General features: G+C 37.5%; 1 protein-coding gene across 1 annotated transcript in view; it reads left to right on the top strand.

Moving 5' to 3' along the window:
- LOC111143916 (ADAM metallopeptidase domain 23) overlaps positions 1-14,950 on the top strand; it is a 162,734-nt gene that overhangs the window by 106,653 nt on the left and 41,131 nt on the right. Inside the window, exons 10-14 of the mRNA XM_022497947.1 lie at positions 6,893-6,964; positions 9,012-9,175; positions 10,106-10,190; positions 11,140-11,230; positions 13,701-13,749. Of these exons, the coding sequence (XP_022353655.1) occupies positions 6,893-6,964; positions 9,012-9,175; positions 10,106-10,190; positions 11,140-11,230; positions 13,701-13,749 (461 nt within the window). The remainder of the gene's footprint in view (positions 1-6,892; positions 6,965-9,011; positions 9,176-10,105; positions 10,191-11,139; positions 11,231-13,700; positions 13,750-14,950) is intronic.

Here is a 14,950-nt window from a genome sequence, read left to right on the forward strand (position 1 = left end):
CTTTGGAACTATTGAATGCCTTGATTTATTTCATGTGTTTGGAAACACTGGGCTTTATAGAATTTTCACAACTCAAATAAACAGATGAATATTTAGTGGTTATAATGAATGGATTTAACTATTTGTTTGACATCTTTTACATACCTTCATTTAAAATTCTTATGCTATACTTTTCTTTATCTGTGTATTTGGTCACTACTTTCTAACTATTCCATGTCTTTGTTCCGAGAACATTTTTTTCTTTTTTTTTATTTATTTGTTAGAGGGAGAGAGAGAGAGCACGAGCACAGGCAGGCGGAATGGTAGGCAGAGGCAGAGGGAGAAGCAGGCTCCCTGCCGAGCAAGGAGCCCAATGTGGGACTCGATCCCAGGACGCTGGGATCATGACCTGAGCCGAAGACAGCCGCTTAACCAACTGAGCCACCCAGGCATCCCGAGAACATTTTTTTTCTTACAAATTATTATGACTTGTGGCAGATGTAATTATAGGAAATGAAGATGTATAATAAAAGCATGTCCAAAGAGACAGTCTTTGATGACTTATCTTCTTTAAATTTTGGAAAGATGAGTAATATTGTGTTACTTAATGTCAAAGTAAACTGTGATTTAATATGTCATCTCAATAACATTTAAGAGACATGAAAAATAATTACTGCCTCCATTGGCTGTTCTTGAAAATAGAGTAGAAAGTTTCTTTTTTTAAAAGGTTTCATTTATTTATTTGAGAGAGAAAAAGCAAGCATGAGCCAGGGAGAGGGGGCAGAAATAGAGGGAGAAGTGAGCTCAGGGATCATGACCAGAGTTGAAGGCAGATGCTTAAGTGACTGAGCCACTCAGGTGCCCTGAGCAGAAACCTTCTTACCCGTGTTGTAGTTAATTGTGTCCCTTGTAAAACAGGTTGACTGAAGCCTAGAGCTTTCTAAAGAGTCTTGTCCAATAGGCTGTTTGCTAGTATAACCAACACTTGGGGTGTGCTTAAATGTTTAACACCTAGCTCTGTGGGGAAAATAGCCTTGGTTTATAATGTTTGCTGATAGCTGTAGTGTAAATACTACCATCATGGCTGATTTCAAGCTACTGGAGTGAGGTCACTAAATGAGGAGGTGGGAAAAGTTGCATCCATTTGGCTCTTGTGAACTGTTGGAACCTGACTCCAGTACCCCATTGCTGAGCCTCCCAGACTGTGTAGGCTTGTTGTACTTCTTGTAACTGTATAATTTAATGTAAAAAATTATATAAACTAAGAGTATAGCTGTTTTTATGAAAACTGAGTTATATTTCTGGAAAGATGAGAATATTTTAAGAAATATTTAAAGCAGTTATGGGTTAAAAACTTGTAAAAGATTGCAATAAGAATTCACATTGCTTTGCATATATCATTAAGTCCTTGTTTTACTTTAAGGAGACAAAATTAGGTTAGTAGGTGATAGGGTAAAATGACAGTATGCAATTCTAATTAGTAGAACCTACTCAAGAAAAGGCCTTGGAACCATAAATTTAAAAAATATGACTTAATTTATTTTTAAACTTGTACTTGACTCTCTACATTAGCAGACATTTTCTGTTACTTGCTAAGTACTGGTTTAGTTAAGCTGAGTATTATTAAATGGAATACCTGTTAATTATATATGCAGATTTATTTTATTTACCAGTAGCTTTTAAATATATTGCTTGATATATGTTAGCAGAAGGAGAGGAGAGGTCCTCTTTGGTTGGAAGGAAAACCAAATATATAGACAACCATTTTAGATAATAAAGGCTAAACTAAGAGTTTCAGAAGGACATTAATTTGCTTGAAACCCCAAGAAAATTTTTCATCTGAACTATTTTTGTTGATTGGGACATTGAGATTTCTTGTAGGTACTTCTCAGTCCTTAGCGTTGTGGCATGTTGTGAAATTATGGCATTAGATACTTCCCCTTTTTTTAATATCCATTATGCAAATACTTTTAAAGTCATGGAAGGAATAATTATGATTCATGCAATGCCTTTAAATTCACAAAGTACATTCATAGAAAGCTGGGAATGAATAGAACACTTCTCCAACCCATGACTTGTATCTCCGCATCTCCTGTTCCACCATACTCTGGTAGGAAGGTACATAAAGCTATCAGTTAGATTAAGTATCAGTAACTGTATAAATTGGAAACAGCCATTTTTTATAAATATTATATACTTTGGATTTATTTTTTAATCCTTTTAAATGGAAGCATTTAAATAATCTTGTCATTATCTTATGAATATAAAATAGCACCTTCCCATTATAATATTATTTTCATATATGGAAATTTTCTGCACATTATACCATATATTCTGTGATAAACTTATCTTCTTTATGCTACCAGATTTGTTCACGGTAAACCTTGGTAATTGTTTTATTATTATTATTATTATTATTAAAATTGAGTGAGAACTAGTCATGATATGTTATCTATCTTTGAAACTAGAAGAAAAGAACTGTAATTTTCACTGATAAACTTGGAAGAAATACATAGTAAGAAATGAAATAAAAAGTTTTAATTTTGAGTAGTAAGAGTACCTAAAGTAGAAAGAAATTACCTAAGGTGATTTCTACTATTTAAATAAATATTATATCTGGAGTAACAAGACAACATATTCCTTTTGCTTTGAGGCCAGGATACATCCAACTCCCACATAAGTATGTCATTTTATAAGGATTTTTTCTTTTGAGATGCGAGGAAAAAGTTTTTTTAAGGTGTGCTTTATATGAAATGAAGAAAATGAAGATTGTTTTTGAATTTGATTACCACAAGGAAGTAGTAAATCAGAACTTGGATCGGAGTCCTGAAGTTCACATTTTTAAAGTAAAACTGAACTAGAATAATTAACATCTGTTTTTTTTAATACCTGTAGATTTACTGTTGGGTTTTAGAGTGATCATCCTTGAAATGACTCATTATACACTCTTTGTGCTAGATGAGGCAACGCAGTTGTTTTGATAACTGTCATCCTCAGATGGAAAATCAAGCACTAATTTTATTTTTTTTTCCAAAAAACAAATTTCGTTAAGGGTTGTAATTGTTCGGGAAGGCAAAGTAAAATTTGGCACTTTAAATGTAAATTATTTTCAGTGATCACAAATTGTGAAAGTAAGTTTTATCATAAATGGAGATTGAACATCTTTCTTTGTATGCAAAATTATTTCTTATTCATGCAGGAAATAGAAACATTTTGCCTACATTCACATTCAAGCTAATCTCTTTAATTCAGAGTAACCTAATATTGGCTTCCTGAAAAAAGGCAGACACCTTATTTTGAACAAGCATCATGTTATCAGTGGCTTTCAATTAGGAAAGGAAAATCCCTCAATTTTGTAGAAAGCATCTTGGTAGTTGGCTGGTGGAACCCAATTTGTGAGCCAATTATAGCCTTGATAAAGGTCTGCAAATATTTCTTTGAGTCACTTGAACTAAATATAAATATGAAAAGCCTTATTCTAATAGAAAATTGGTTGAAATATCTTAAAGTGCATGAAAAAAGTTTTGCTTACATTTTTGCTGTATCCATACGTATAAGTCCAAGTGCAAGTGTGTTATAGCTCAAATATTTTTCAATTTAAGCCTCAATTTAAACCCTATTTAAAAACCACTATCCTTTATGGGCACATTAACAAATTATGAGTTCTCATCAAGAACCATGATTTCTTGGGAATATATATAAACTATTTTATCAGAATTGTTAACTGAAAAAGTTTATCTCCTATCTCAACCCAAAGTAGGCATTGAATTCCAGCTGTGTGACCTTGGATAAGTTCCTTGTCTTCTCTGAACTTCACTGTCCACCTTTCTAACATTGTCTAATAACACCTATCTCAAAGAGTTGTGAGGAGAAATATTTGCTGTAGGAGAAACACCTATAGATCCTGGTAAATCCTAGCTGCTCAGTTAAGTGGAACTTCAAGTGAACAAATCTTGTGCGTATCCTGGATGTCCTCTTTTGTGCTCTCTCAGCAGCACGGTTGATTACGCTCTCCTGTGTGAAATATTTTCGGCTTCTGTTGACACAACAGCTCTTCTACCTCACTGGCCCTTTCTTCTTAGACTTTTGCATCTGGCCTCTAGGTTAGGGGAGTGCTCATAGCTTGGTTTTGGGCTCTCTTTTCTCTCTATAACTCTTCCCAATGTCAACACTGCCAGTTTCAACCTTTAAGTAATATCATGACATTAGGGGTGCCTGCGTGGCTCAGTCAGTTAAGTGTCCAACTCTTGGTTTGGTCTCAGGTCATGATCTCAGGGTCGTGAGATAGAGCCCCACATTGGGAGCGGGGAGTATGCCGGGGATTCTCTCTCTCCCCCTTGGCCTCTGCCCCTGCCCCTCAAAATAAATAAATAAATAAATAAATGAAATATTTAAAAATATATCATGACTTTAAATTCATCGCTCTCTACTTTATGCCTCTAGCCTCCTGAATCCACACTTACGTATCCAACTGTCTACTTGCTTGCCAGGTTCAGTATTGAACAGGCATCTCTAACATTTCTAAATCAGCACTCTTGATTCCTTAGTCCTAAGCTTCTCTTTGCCTAGTCTTTCTTATTATTTTAAATGACACCTCTACTCCCCCAGCTATTCAAGTTCAAGACCTAGGAGTCCTCTTTAATTCTTCTCCTTCCTATTTTCCACATCCTATAACATCAGCACGTCCTGCGAACCCTGCGAACCCACTCACTTCTCTCTGCAGCTGTCCAACCTTCATTATCTTTTACCTGGACTCTTGCTTCCATGCGTGACCTTTCTCATTCACTTACCCCACAGCAGAGGGAGCTTTCTATAAAGGAAATCAGAGACATGGAGATTACAAATATGAAATAAGTGAAAAACATCACAACAGCAAAAAAGACTTCATTTTATTAATTTTTAACTTGCATGTCCTATGTTCCCATGATCATTATTCTACAAAAAGAAGTCTCCGAAATGGATAAATTAATGTTCTGAAGCACAGGAAAGTTAATTGTCATAGGTATATAATACCACTGCCTTAGACTAGGGGTCAGTTAATATTTTTCCTTTCTTTTTGTAATGTGTGTTTCTTAATGTCAAGACTTTTATGTTATTTTCATCACCCCAAAGGGACTTAAGGTTGAGGCTTTTGCTTTTACTTTAAAAAATATCTTTGAAATTTTTTAGCGTGTAGAATCTGCTGGACAACTTAAAATGCTTAGCTCTTTATAGCAACTTCTTTGTGCAAGGTTTGAAAACCCTGTTAAAGTGCCCTACGATACTTAGATCAATATGATGTTTTTGGCCCAGTTACATGCTGGGCCATGGAGAACAGTTTACTATAAAAGAACACATGGAGACAGTTTGGATCAGATCACAATGCATGGAGACAGCAGTAACATCAAGTTTGAGTTCATTCTGAGTCCAAGTCCATTCAGGCCTTGATAACAGAACACTGCAGACTAGGTGGGCTTGTGAATGACAGAAGTTTATTTCTCACCCCCTCTAGGGGCTGAGAAGCCCAAGATCATGGTACCAGCAGGCGGCGAGGACCTGCTTCCCTATTCATAGGCAGCACCTTGCTCTGTGCCCACTTCCTCTGGTACAAGGAGCAAGGGAGCTCCCTGGAGTTTCCTTTGAGGCACTCATCCCCGTCATTAGAATTCCACCTTATGATCAAAGTATCTCCCAAAGGTGCCACCTCTTAATACCATCATTTCGGGAGTTAGGATTTCAACATATGAATTTGGGGGGGATATAAACATTCACATTATAGTAAATGTTATAAATGAAAAATGGTGATAAATTAGTGAATACTACCAATAACAGTACTGATTTATTGCACATCTGTCATGGGTTGTCAGTGTATAAAGTATCATAAAAAATAAATACCAGGTATGGAAGCATGAAGACATATAATCTTTGTTTTAAAAACATAGTACCAGGGGTAGAGAGAGAATGAAATGAAGGGAGCCTGACAAATTTATAGTGTGAAAGTGGGCAGAGGAGGAAAAAAAAGGATTTCATGGATTTCCAGTGTAGAACTGTTTTTAATCTTTATGAAAGATGTGTTATTTTAGAGATTATGATTTAAGACAGATTTTAAAGATTTATGGTGTAAATCTTGTTCAGTAGTTTTGAGTATGTTTTCCTTTTTCCTCAGTAGAGGGCGTGATCCCCCCATGGTTTTCAATCAGTTTTCAAATCAGTTTTCAAATGTCCTCTCAAAGACATACTATTCAGTATTCTTTGCTAAAACCGTAGCCCTCCAGATGTTGTTATGGAATTATTTTATTAATTTATTTTTATTTATTTCTTAAATAATCATAAATAACCATAAACAGTCTTAAAGTATCCATGCACTTCATTTTTACTTTGGTCCCTCCTTTGTTCTGACTTGGAACAGTTGAAAGGCAAAGGCTCTGTCTGGCCTCCTTGGAGGAGACATTCTTCTGAAAGAATATATGAATGTGTATAAGAAATGCGATCTATATCATGGCTAGTATCTAAAGTGTTGTCTAACATATTTTCGTGATCTGTGTCTGGTCTTGAGTTTAAAGGGAGAAGCGTGTCCACTTGGGACTAAATTTCTTGGCTAAGCCCCTCGTAAACTGTGAAGGTTGTTTCAGTGAACACAAGAAGATTGCATTTGTAGACATTAAAACTGAGTGAACAACTCATTTCTCAGGTGTAAAGTTTCTCACACAGGTTTCTACAGGTTCTCTCCATACTTGGAACTGGTTACAGGTGTTTTAGATGGAGTTTTGCTGCCTAATAAACACCACCATATCCAATATGGTGGACTTAGAATTGTCTATTTTTAATCCCCATATGTACTATTGCTTTCTTTAAAATGTCTGCTTTTACTGATATATGAAATTAACATTAAATAATGATTTGGCAGTGACTGGTTTATCCTTTCCCCCCCCAGTATAAGAAGTATCGTTCTTCTCATGCACACACCAATAACTTTGCAAAGTCCGTGGTCAACCTTGTGGATTCTGTAAGTATCCCAGTTTTCTTGAACGTATTTTCCAAGATGGGATGGTTTATATTTCTTTGTTTACTTTTTACTTTAGTTCTTTCTTGGGCAAAAGTAAAAACACAATCCTTAAGCTCATCTGGCTAAGAAATTATAGAGTGTTCTGCTTCACGAAAAATAGTATTAACAGAGTTTTGGGGATGATTGGGTCATTCTCAGGATCCAAAAGATGCATTAGTTTTGCTTCTAAGTGATGTCTAGACCTCTTTGTCACCTAAAAGGTGGCAAAGGACAAAAACACTAGAGAAAATTAACTGTTAAAAAGAGCGTAAATTACACTTCATCTAGAGACTTTGTTACTGATGACCAATTGAGCTTATTGTCTTAAGTATAAGAGAGCTAATTGATTCAAGTGGAGTATGTTTTTTTAAGAACTGAGATTTATTTTCTTAGTAGTGAAGGCTTCAGATTTTATGTCTAGAGGACAATTAAGCACAGTCCCCCAAATAAAATTAATTTGAAAGAGTAAGTTCTATATCTCCTTACAAAGACTTCTAGCTCTATAATAATCGTTCATACTGATATTTTTTTCTGTCTCATTTTTAAGCTACAGAGAATAATGGTTAAGATTTTCTTCCTGTTTCCTGATTTAGGTAGAATTACGTAGATGTGAACATTATTTGTTGTGTTCCAATGAATAGTGCAGTTTGGCTGGTCCTAGATTAAATACAGCACACTACTTTGTTTTCTAATGTAAAGTGCTATTTTGTTCAGTTAAGTCTATTTTTATCTGATATTTATGGTATGTTCCCTCTTAACTGGAAAAAAAACACAACTTTTTATGAATTGCCAACTGTCTAAATGATACTTATTTCCTCCAAAGAACTGCCTTCGAAATAGTCCCCAAACCTTTCATCATGTAAATACTCACAACATGTCATACCTGTAGGCACAGTTGAGTAAAGGTGTAATACAGGCGGATGGGCAGAGTCTACCATATAGAGTTGGGACTGAAATTCTGAAAGCCAGTTTACACCTGGTTTATTAATCTTCTGTAATTTCAGCTCTTGTCAGCAGTCTTCTCAGAGGAGGCTATAAGTGAATATGGAAAAGAGAAGTTGCCAAAGCTGATGACTTGGTAACATCTCTGTGTTGGTCATTCTACCATGATTGAACAGAACCACCTCTTGCAAAGTGGAATTTTTATTTTGGGTTGTCATACAAGGTTCTGAAGCTGACCAACTAATTTTTAAAAGACATTACATTTAACTAGCTTGTTGTAAAATCATGATAGCCTCAGGTTGATTTAGGCATGATGATATTCCTTTTCTTCTGTGTGTTCAAAGATCACCCATTATTTTCTTAATTAGCTTGAAAATAGGACAAAATGACAGTAGTCTTTGAAATTGCTTAATTGTGTGAATTGTTTAGCTACTTGGCCAAAAGTCAAGAAAGAGAACAGAAAAACACAGTTTAAATATAGGGAGTAAGGCCACCGGTGAGGGGTAAGTGGGTGATATGAATCTGCTTTTCCCTCTTTTGGCCCAGATCTAGGATTTCCTCCCAGTGTTCTTTTACATGTCATGGCAGAGGGCCTCCAAGGACACGCCAGCCTTGTTCCTGGGCACTGGTGCAAGGATTTGGTGATCTGTTTCAATCCTCCAGGACTGACTGGTGGTACTGCACTTACTCAGAGCCAATAGGTCAGGCTCAAGCCACTCTTTGGGAGTGGTTTTACTGAACCCTGCTTGGAATTTATGTCCAGACTGTAGAATCTTGACATCCCTACTGTCCATCCCCTAGTGAGATGCCTGGCCAATGAATGTGCTGATTTGGGATTAAAATAGTCTTGTAGGAGAAGCTGAATTTTGTAATTGTGTTTTCTTTCTTTTTTTGTCTTTATTTTTTTCTTGGAAATGAGAAAGTTAAGAACATTCTTTATGATGAGCTAATTGTGGCCTCATGTTCTCCTCTCACCTCCCCTCCTGTCCTTCCACTGATTCTGAATCACTGATTGTGCATGTTTGACCCAGTGTTTTCCTCCTGCACCTGTCATGTGTACCCTCAGATTTACAAGGAGCAGCTCAATACCAGGGTTGTCCTGGTCGCAGTAGAGACCTGGACTGAGAAAGATCATATTGAGATCACCACCAACCCTGTGCAGATGCTCCATGAGTTCTCCAAATACCGGCAGCGTATGAAACAGCACGCCGATGCCGTGCACCTCATCTCGTACGTACCTGCAGTCTTTAGGTTGACATTGATCTTTATCCCCTTACTGTATCTGTTAAGTTATACATCAGTGTACGGATCTTGAGTTGATTCCTCTCTCTGGTCATATAAGTAGCAGGGAGGTAAGTTGTCGGGTGCTGGCATGGTGGTTCCATGGTCGTAAGATTTACTTTCGGAGCACGTTCTTACTTTAACACTTTCCATCCTCCAGGTCAACTCATGATTCAAGGTGGCTGCTGGTGCATCAGCCTTTATTACAGGCACCAGGAATACAGGCAGGGAGGATTGCAAAAGAGCTCTCTTTCCAGCTGAGTCAGGTCTTTTAAAGCAGATTTCCTGAAAGCATGCACATATCCATTTTACCAACGAATCATTTGCTCGTAGTCACATGCCACACAGAGCTGCAAGAGAGTCCAGGAAATACAGTCTTTGGAAGTGAACCATTGAATAAAATTGAGATTTTATCAGTGAGGAAAAGGATGACCATACTGTCTTTCGAGAGATTAGGTGGTTTCCTTCTCCATTCATGGCAAAGCTATTTTCAGACACTCGTCCCGTGTTCTGTCCTGGAATCAGACCCATCAGATTCTTCCTTCCTTGCCTCTCACCTTAGTTCTTTACTTCCTTGTCTCTCAGTCAATAATCAGCAATGTATAATAATTTAGAAATTTATTGTAATTTATAATAATCAGCCAGTGCTTAGTAGGTGCTCGATTAATGTTTGCTCAACTGAGATTTCTTCACATAACATAAATTTAAAGGTATTTATGACAACATAAACCTAAAGGTATTTAAAATATAATTTTCAATTTTTTGAGGGAGAATGACTTTGGAGTGTTCAGTGTAGAAGAGTGAGTAGGCATGTCTTGGGAGGGTGTATATGATGGTCATTACATTGGTTCCTGAGAGCACTTCTTTTTTTTTCTTTAGGCGTATGACATTCCACTATAAGAGAAGCAGTCTGAGTTACTTTGGAGGTGTCTGTTCTCGCACAAGGGGAGTTGGTGTGAATGAGGTAAATTTGATCAATATTCTTAAAGTAGAGCTTTATCTTTGCATCTGACCTCTTTCTTCCCTGTGACCTAGTTTCCATCCCTCTTAGGCTTGTTTAAAATGACAATGACATAAGAATAAGGTATGAGTGATTTATATTAGTAATTGGAACCCAAAGTGGTCTTTGGTGTTAGAAGAGAGGTATTGCTTCATTTCATAATTATGGCTTTTCATGTTTATCAGGCAAATGCATGCCAAAGATTGGTCCAGATATTTTTTTCACCTCTGTGGATAAATTTTTATAAACTTACTATTCCTTTCCTGATAATTTTAAGCTATAATGCTCTCCTACGCATGTTAGATTTAACTCCATTAAATCAAAGAGTTTATGATTATGTTTAATCAGTATTTTTGTTTTCTCTCTATGTAAATTTTCCATCTTTATGCCTTCTACCTATCCCTCTGTAGAATTCATTGAAACAAATATTTCCTTAGTCTCTTTGTTTGGATTCTAGTACCTTCATTTATATCAAGGAAATCCTTACACCAGCTGGCAACAGCACCCAAAAAGCCAAACCAACTGTATCTAAACCCTGATCAATGCCAGAATATATTATACCAGCTAATCCCAAAAGCCAACATTCAGTCGAGACCTTTCTTGGCATACTTGTAGTAAGTTGAGTTTATTCTTGGTTTGGTATGAGTTGAATCAGGGCATAGCCTTTTATGGCTTATATTTTATGTTTCCATGTGAGAGCATCAAGTTCTGAGAGACGTCACATAGGAAGAGAGGCTTTCTGCTTCTTGGGCCCAGTTGCAAGGAAGAAGTGATAAGGAGCATATGCCATCTTTTGATGCTGTGAGGCTCTACTTAGGGAACTGAGATGATATGTGGTGATGATTAAGAAATAATAACTAGCTTTGTGCACTCTCTCAAATGTCTCCCACACACTTTCAACTCTGAAAAACAGTATGGTCTTCCAATGGCAGTGGCACAAGTATTATCGCAGAGCCTGGCTCAAAACCTTGGAATCCAATGGGAACCTTCTAGCAGAAAGCCAAGTATGTACATTGACCTTCTTACTCACTTTCATGTGCCATTCTGTCTGTATAGTGCATGTCCAGTCAATAATAAATAAATAATTTTTATTCCTTAGTCATTAGAGCTTAATTGTAGTGTACCTCCTTCCTCTTCAAAAAGGTGATCAAATGAGCAACTGCAGGTAATTCCCAATCTGTTTGGGTTGTAGATATTCTCCTTCGAAATTCATAAAATCGTACTCGCTTTCTCAGAACAGGAGCAGCTCTTTCTCACATTGCGGAGTGTTGGGGTTTAAGGGAGAGGGTGAACCGTCACCCTCTGTGTTCTAAGCAGTGGAGTGTAGACACTAGGTGTCAAAAAAGTTCCATTGGGAGTCAATAATGATGCAGCTGAATACTGTTACGCTGAAAAGAAATTTAAAAAGTAATAATGCAGCTGGATCAGGAAATAGCTTAGATCCGGTGTCAAAGAGGACCTCCAACTCTAATTAAACTTTCCCACCTACCTACCTCGGAACTCACCCACATGGTCCCATCAGGAAGGTTCAAGAAGAAGGCTCCCCTATAGGCAGCCCTGCTTTGAGGGCCCTTTAAGCCTGGAAACAGGGGGTAGAGGATACCCCTCTCATGGGCAGGTCATGCCAAGGGGAAATCCAAACAGGGCCACAGGTGGGGCCCCGTCCAGTGGGGAAACTCAGCCAGTGAGTGCTCACGGCACTTTCTTCATTAATCAGAGGCCAGGAAGATGGAAAGACAGGGCTGAGCTTCCAGTGGCAAAGTATCCAAAGCCCACAATGGTTTTAGGAATCCACGAAAAATTTCAATTTCTTTAAAAATCAGAATAAAATCCAACCTGGATTATATTTCTCTTTAGACCAACAAAGTAGTAAAATACAATTTCTGATACATTTCTTGTGGCATGGGGCAAAAGTGCCTAAGACCCAAAAAAGTCATAATAGGATGCCGTGGAAGGAAGGACCAAGGTATTCCCTCAAATTATTCTCTTAAGTGGAAGTCTGCTCCCCTCTGTGAAAATATCAGATGCTAAAAGTAAAGGTCTCCCTGCCCACCTCAGCTCCCCAAGGAAGAAAAGGACAAAAACCTACTATAACATTATCCTACATTTATTTTATACCTTTTTGATGACTATCAAATAATTATTATTAATGCATAGTGTTAGGGAAATTTGAAACAAAATATGTATCCGGGGCTTCTTGATTCCCTTTATGGGTATATTAAGTCATCACTTGATGTGTATATTAAGTCTGGTGGCATTTAGCAAATATCCACAAACTTTCATTTATTAGAATCTTGCTCAGAGTATTTGCTTTCCAAGGAATCACATAGTACACATTAAAGGAGGTGTTTTGTGTTTCATCAGCTGGGATAGATGGCCTTAAAATCAGAAGGGAGTAGGGCCAGGTTTATGACCTTGTTTGGGAACCCTGGAGCCTGGAAGAGGCCAGCGCTGGGGTCAGCTGGGAGATGTTATGGAGTTGGGTGAGGGGATGCAGTGAGAAGTAGGGGTTTAGGACCAATGCCTGGAGTAGGTCCTTCCTAAAATGTTTCATTCCTTTGTGACTTGTTTGTTTAGGTGGATAGTTCTTTAGTTCTGAACTTTGACTTTTAAAAAATCTATCTGGAAGCCTTTCTTTGAAAATATCTTTGTCTATAATAGAAAAGAGAATAGGAAAAAAAAAAAAGTAAATGAAAAGAACAGCCCATTGCAGTATCAGTATGTCAGTCTCTGGCATCTCGGTTGAGTTCGTGATTGTTGTTTAGTTTCAGTGACAATTTACACTTACATTTTAGAACGCTCTCTTTTCCTAAACCTTTGAGCATAGTGTTCTGCAAATCTCGGCCAAACCTCGCTTTGAATCTAGCAAGTGAATTCTCTCCTGTAACTTCCAATATGCTCTATTGGGGGAGGTTTCAGGAATGATTCACGACATGTGTGCAGTAGAGCTTGACCGCTCACAGAGCGCGTGCTGGCGCTCATCTTGTGTGAGCCCTCGAACCACTCTGGGCGATAGGCAGAGAGGCTGTTCTCCATTTTCAAGGTGGAAACACTAAAACCCAATACATACTAGGTCACTTGCCTATAGGACTTGCCTATGAGGGAGACCTTGAACTAGAACTCAGGTAGACCTTGGTCTAGAACTCAGGCTTTTCATTTCCAGACCAGGCTACTTTTCATTAAACATTAGAACTAGGAACTCAGTTGAGTTTTCTGAGTTACAAAAATGAAGAGAGTGACAGTTTTATATCTTGCCAGCTGTTGTCTTAGGAAATAACCTATACTTCTGGAAGGGATGTAAAGAAATATTGATTGAATGGAAATAGATTTTGTTTGGTGAGATTTCACATTCTGTATCTACATGACATGGAATTGGTAATAAGGACTTATCTCAAAAGTGGAAATGCAAATTAAAGATGTGACTTTTGTTGTTTTTCTTTTCTTCTGTTGCTTTTTATTATCTCATTGGACTAGAATGTGACTGCACAGAATCCTGGGGTGGCTGCATCATGGAGGAAACAGGGTAAATTTTCATTATACATGCATTTGATTTATGCCTTTCACTGACATTACCACATGTAAGTGCTACACAGTCTCTCGGGGTCGTTTAGGCTCAGCACTCAGTATAAGTTCAATCATAAATTTTCTGACATTTTAAAAATGAAAGGACTGATTCACCTTATATTTTAATTTTTCATTTAAAGTTGTTGATAACAGTAAAGTATAATAACAACTTCTATTTCTATTAACCTTTAGAAGAAGCCCATTATTAAATGCTTCTAAGTTTAGTAGAGGCATTGATTTTTTTAGTGCACTTAGAATACAAGCTCGTTGTCTGTCTGAAGCAGTCGTGAAAATCAATTTCTTCATCAATTTATATTTTAAGGAACTCACAAATAGACATATTTGGTGTAGTAAAAATGGTACCATACTGCTTATATAATTGATAGAGCTTTTTTCTTATTGAGACAGAATTATTGTGTCTAAAATAGGTATCATCTATTGATAGACATTTGAACATTTTCGCACCTATCTCCTCTCTTCTTGTGAGGATAATTTGAGAACTAGAGTCATGCCTGGGAGGGGCTGGGAGCCAGGGCCTGGAAACATTGCCCCCCTCTCCCCCCGCCCCCAACCTGGCTCCTGTCCCGGTGGGAGCCACTAATCCAAGGCTCCTAAGCTAGAGCCCACTCCTACTAGATGGAAGACATTGTTTCACCCGTGTCTGTCCTTCTTCTTCTGCCCATGCCAGAGATCTGCTCAATATATTGCCCATTTCTGGTCCTCCCCTTCTCCTGAGGCCAGAGGCCCTGACCTACTTGTACAGAGTCCCTTCTTTACGTTCCCACCAGGAGTCGGGCTCATGGGGAAAAGAGGAGTATGAAAATGAGGATTTGCAGAGATAGTCAACAGTTCTGCCTGCTGCTTTAGAACATATGTTTCTAGAAATGCAGTTTAAACCTGAAGCTGTTAACTTTCATGCTCCCCTTACTGTTGTGCCGTAGTTTAGTAAAATTACGGCTTAAACAGCATTTTTGAGGACTACTATAGGAAGGTAATACCATTTATAATGTTGCTTCTATAAAGAGGCACTTTCTGTCTTCTAAACTCCTAATTTCTAAATAAATTTTCGGACTGGTCACCCGGAGGATAGAAAAAAAAACAAAACACAACTAAAGTTAATATATATATTTTCTTGAGTACACATTTCTACATAGTCCCTT

This window comes from Enhydra lutris, unplaced genomic scaffold (assembly GCF_002288905.1).
Source record: "Enhydra lutris kenyoni isolate GAN:26980312 unplaced genomic scaffold, ASM228890v2 scaffoldscaffold1, whole genome shotgun sequence".
Classification (NCBI taxonomy): Eukaryota; Metazoa; Chordata; class Mammalia; order Carnivora; family Mustelidae; genus Enhydra; species Enhydra lutris.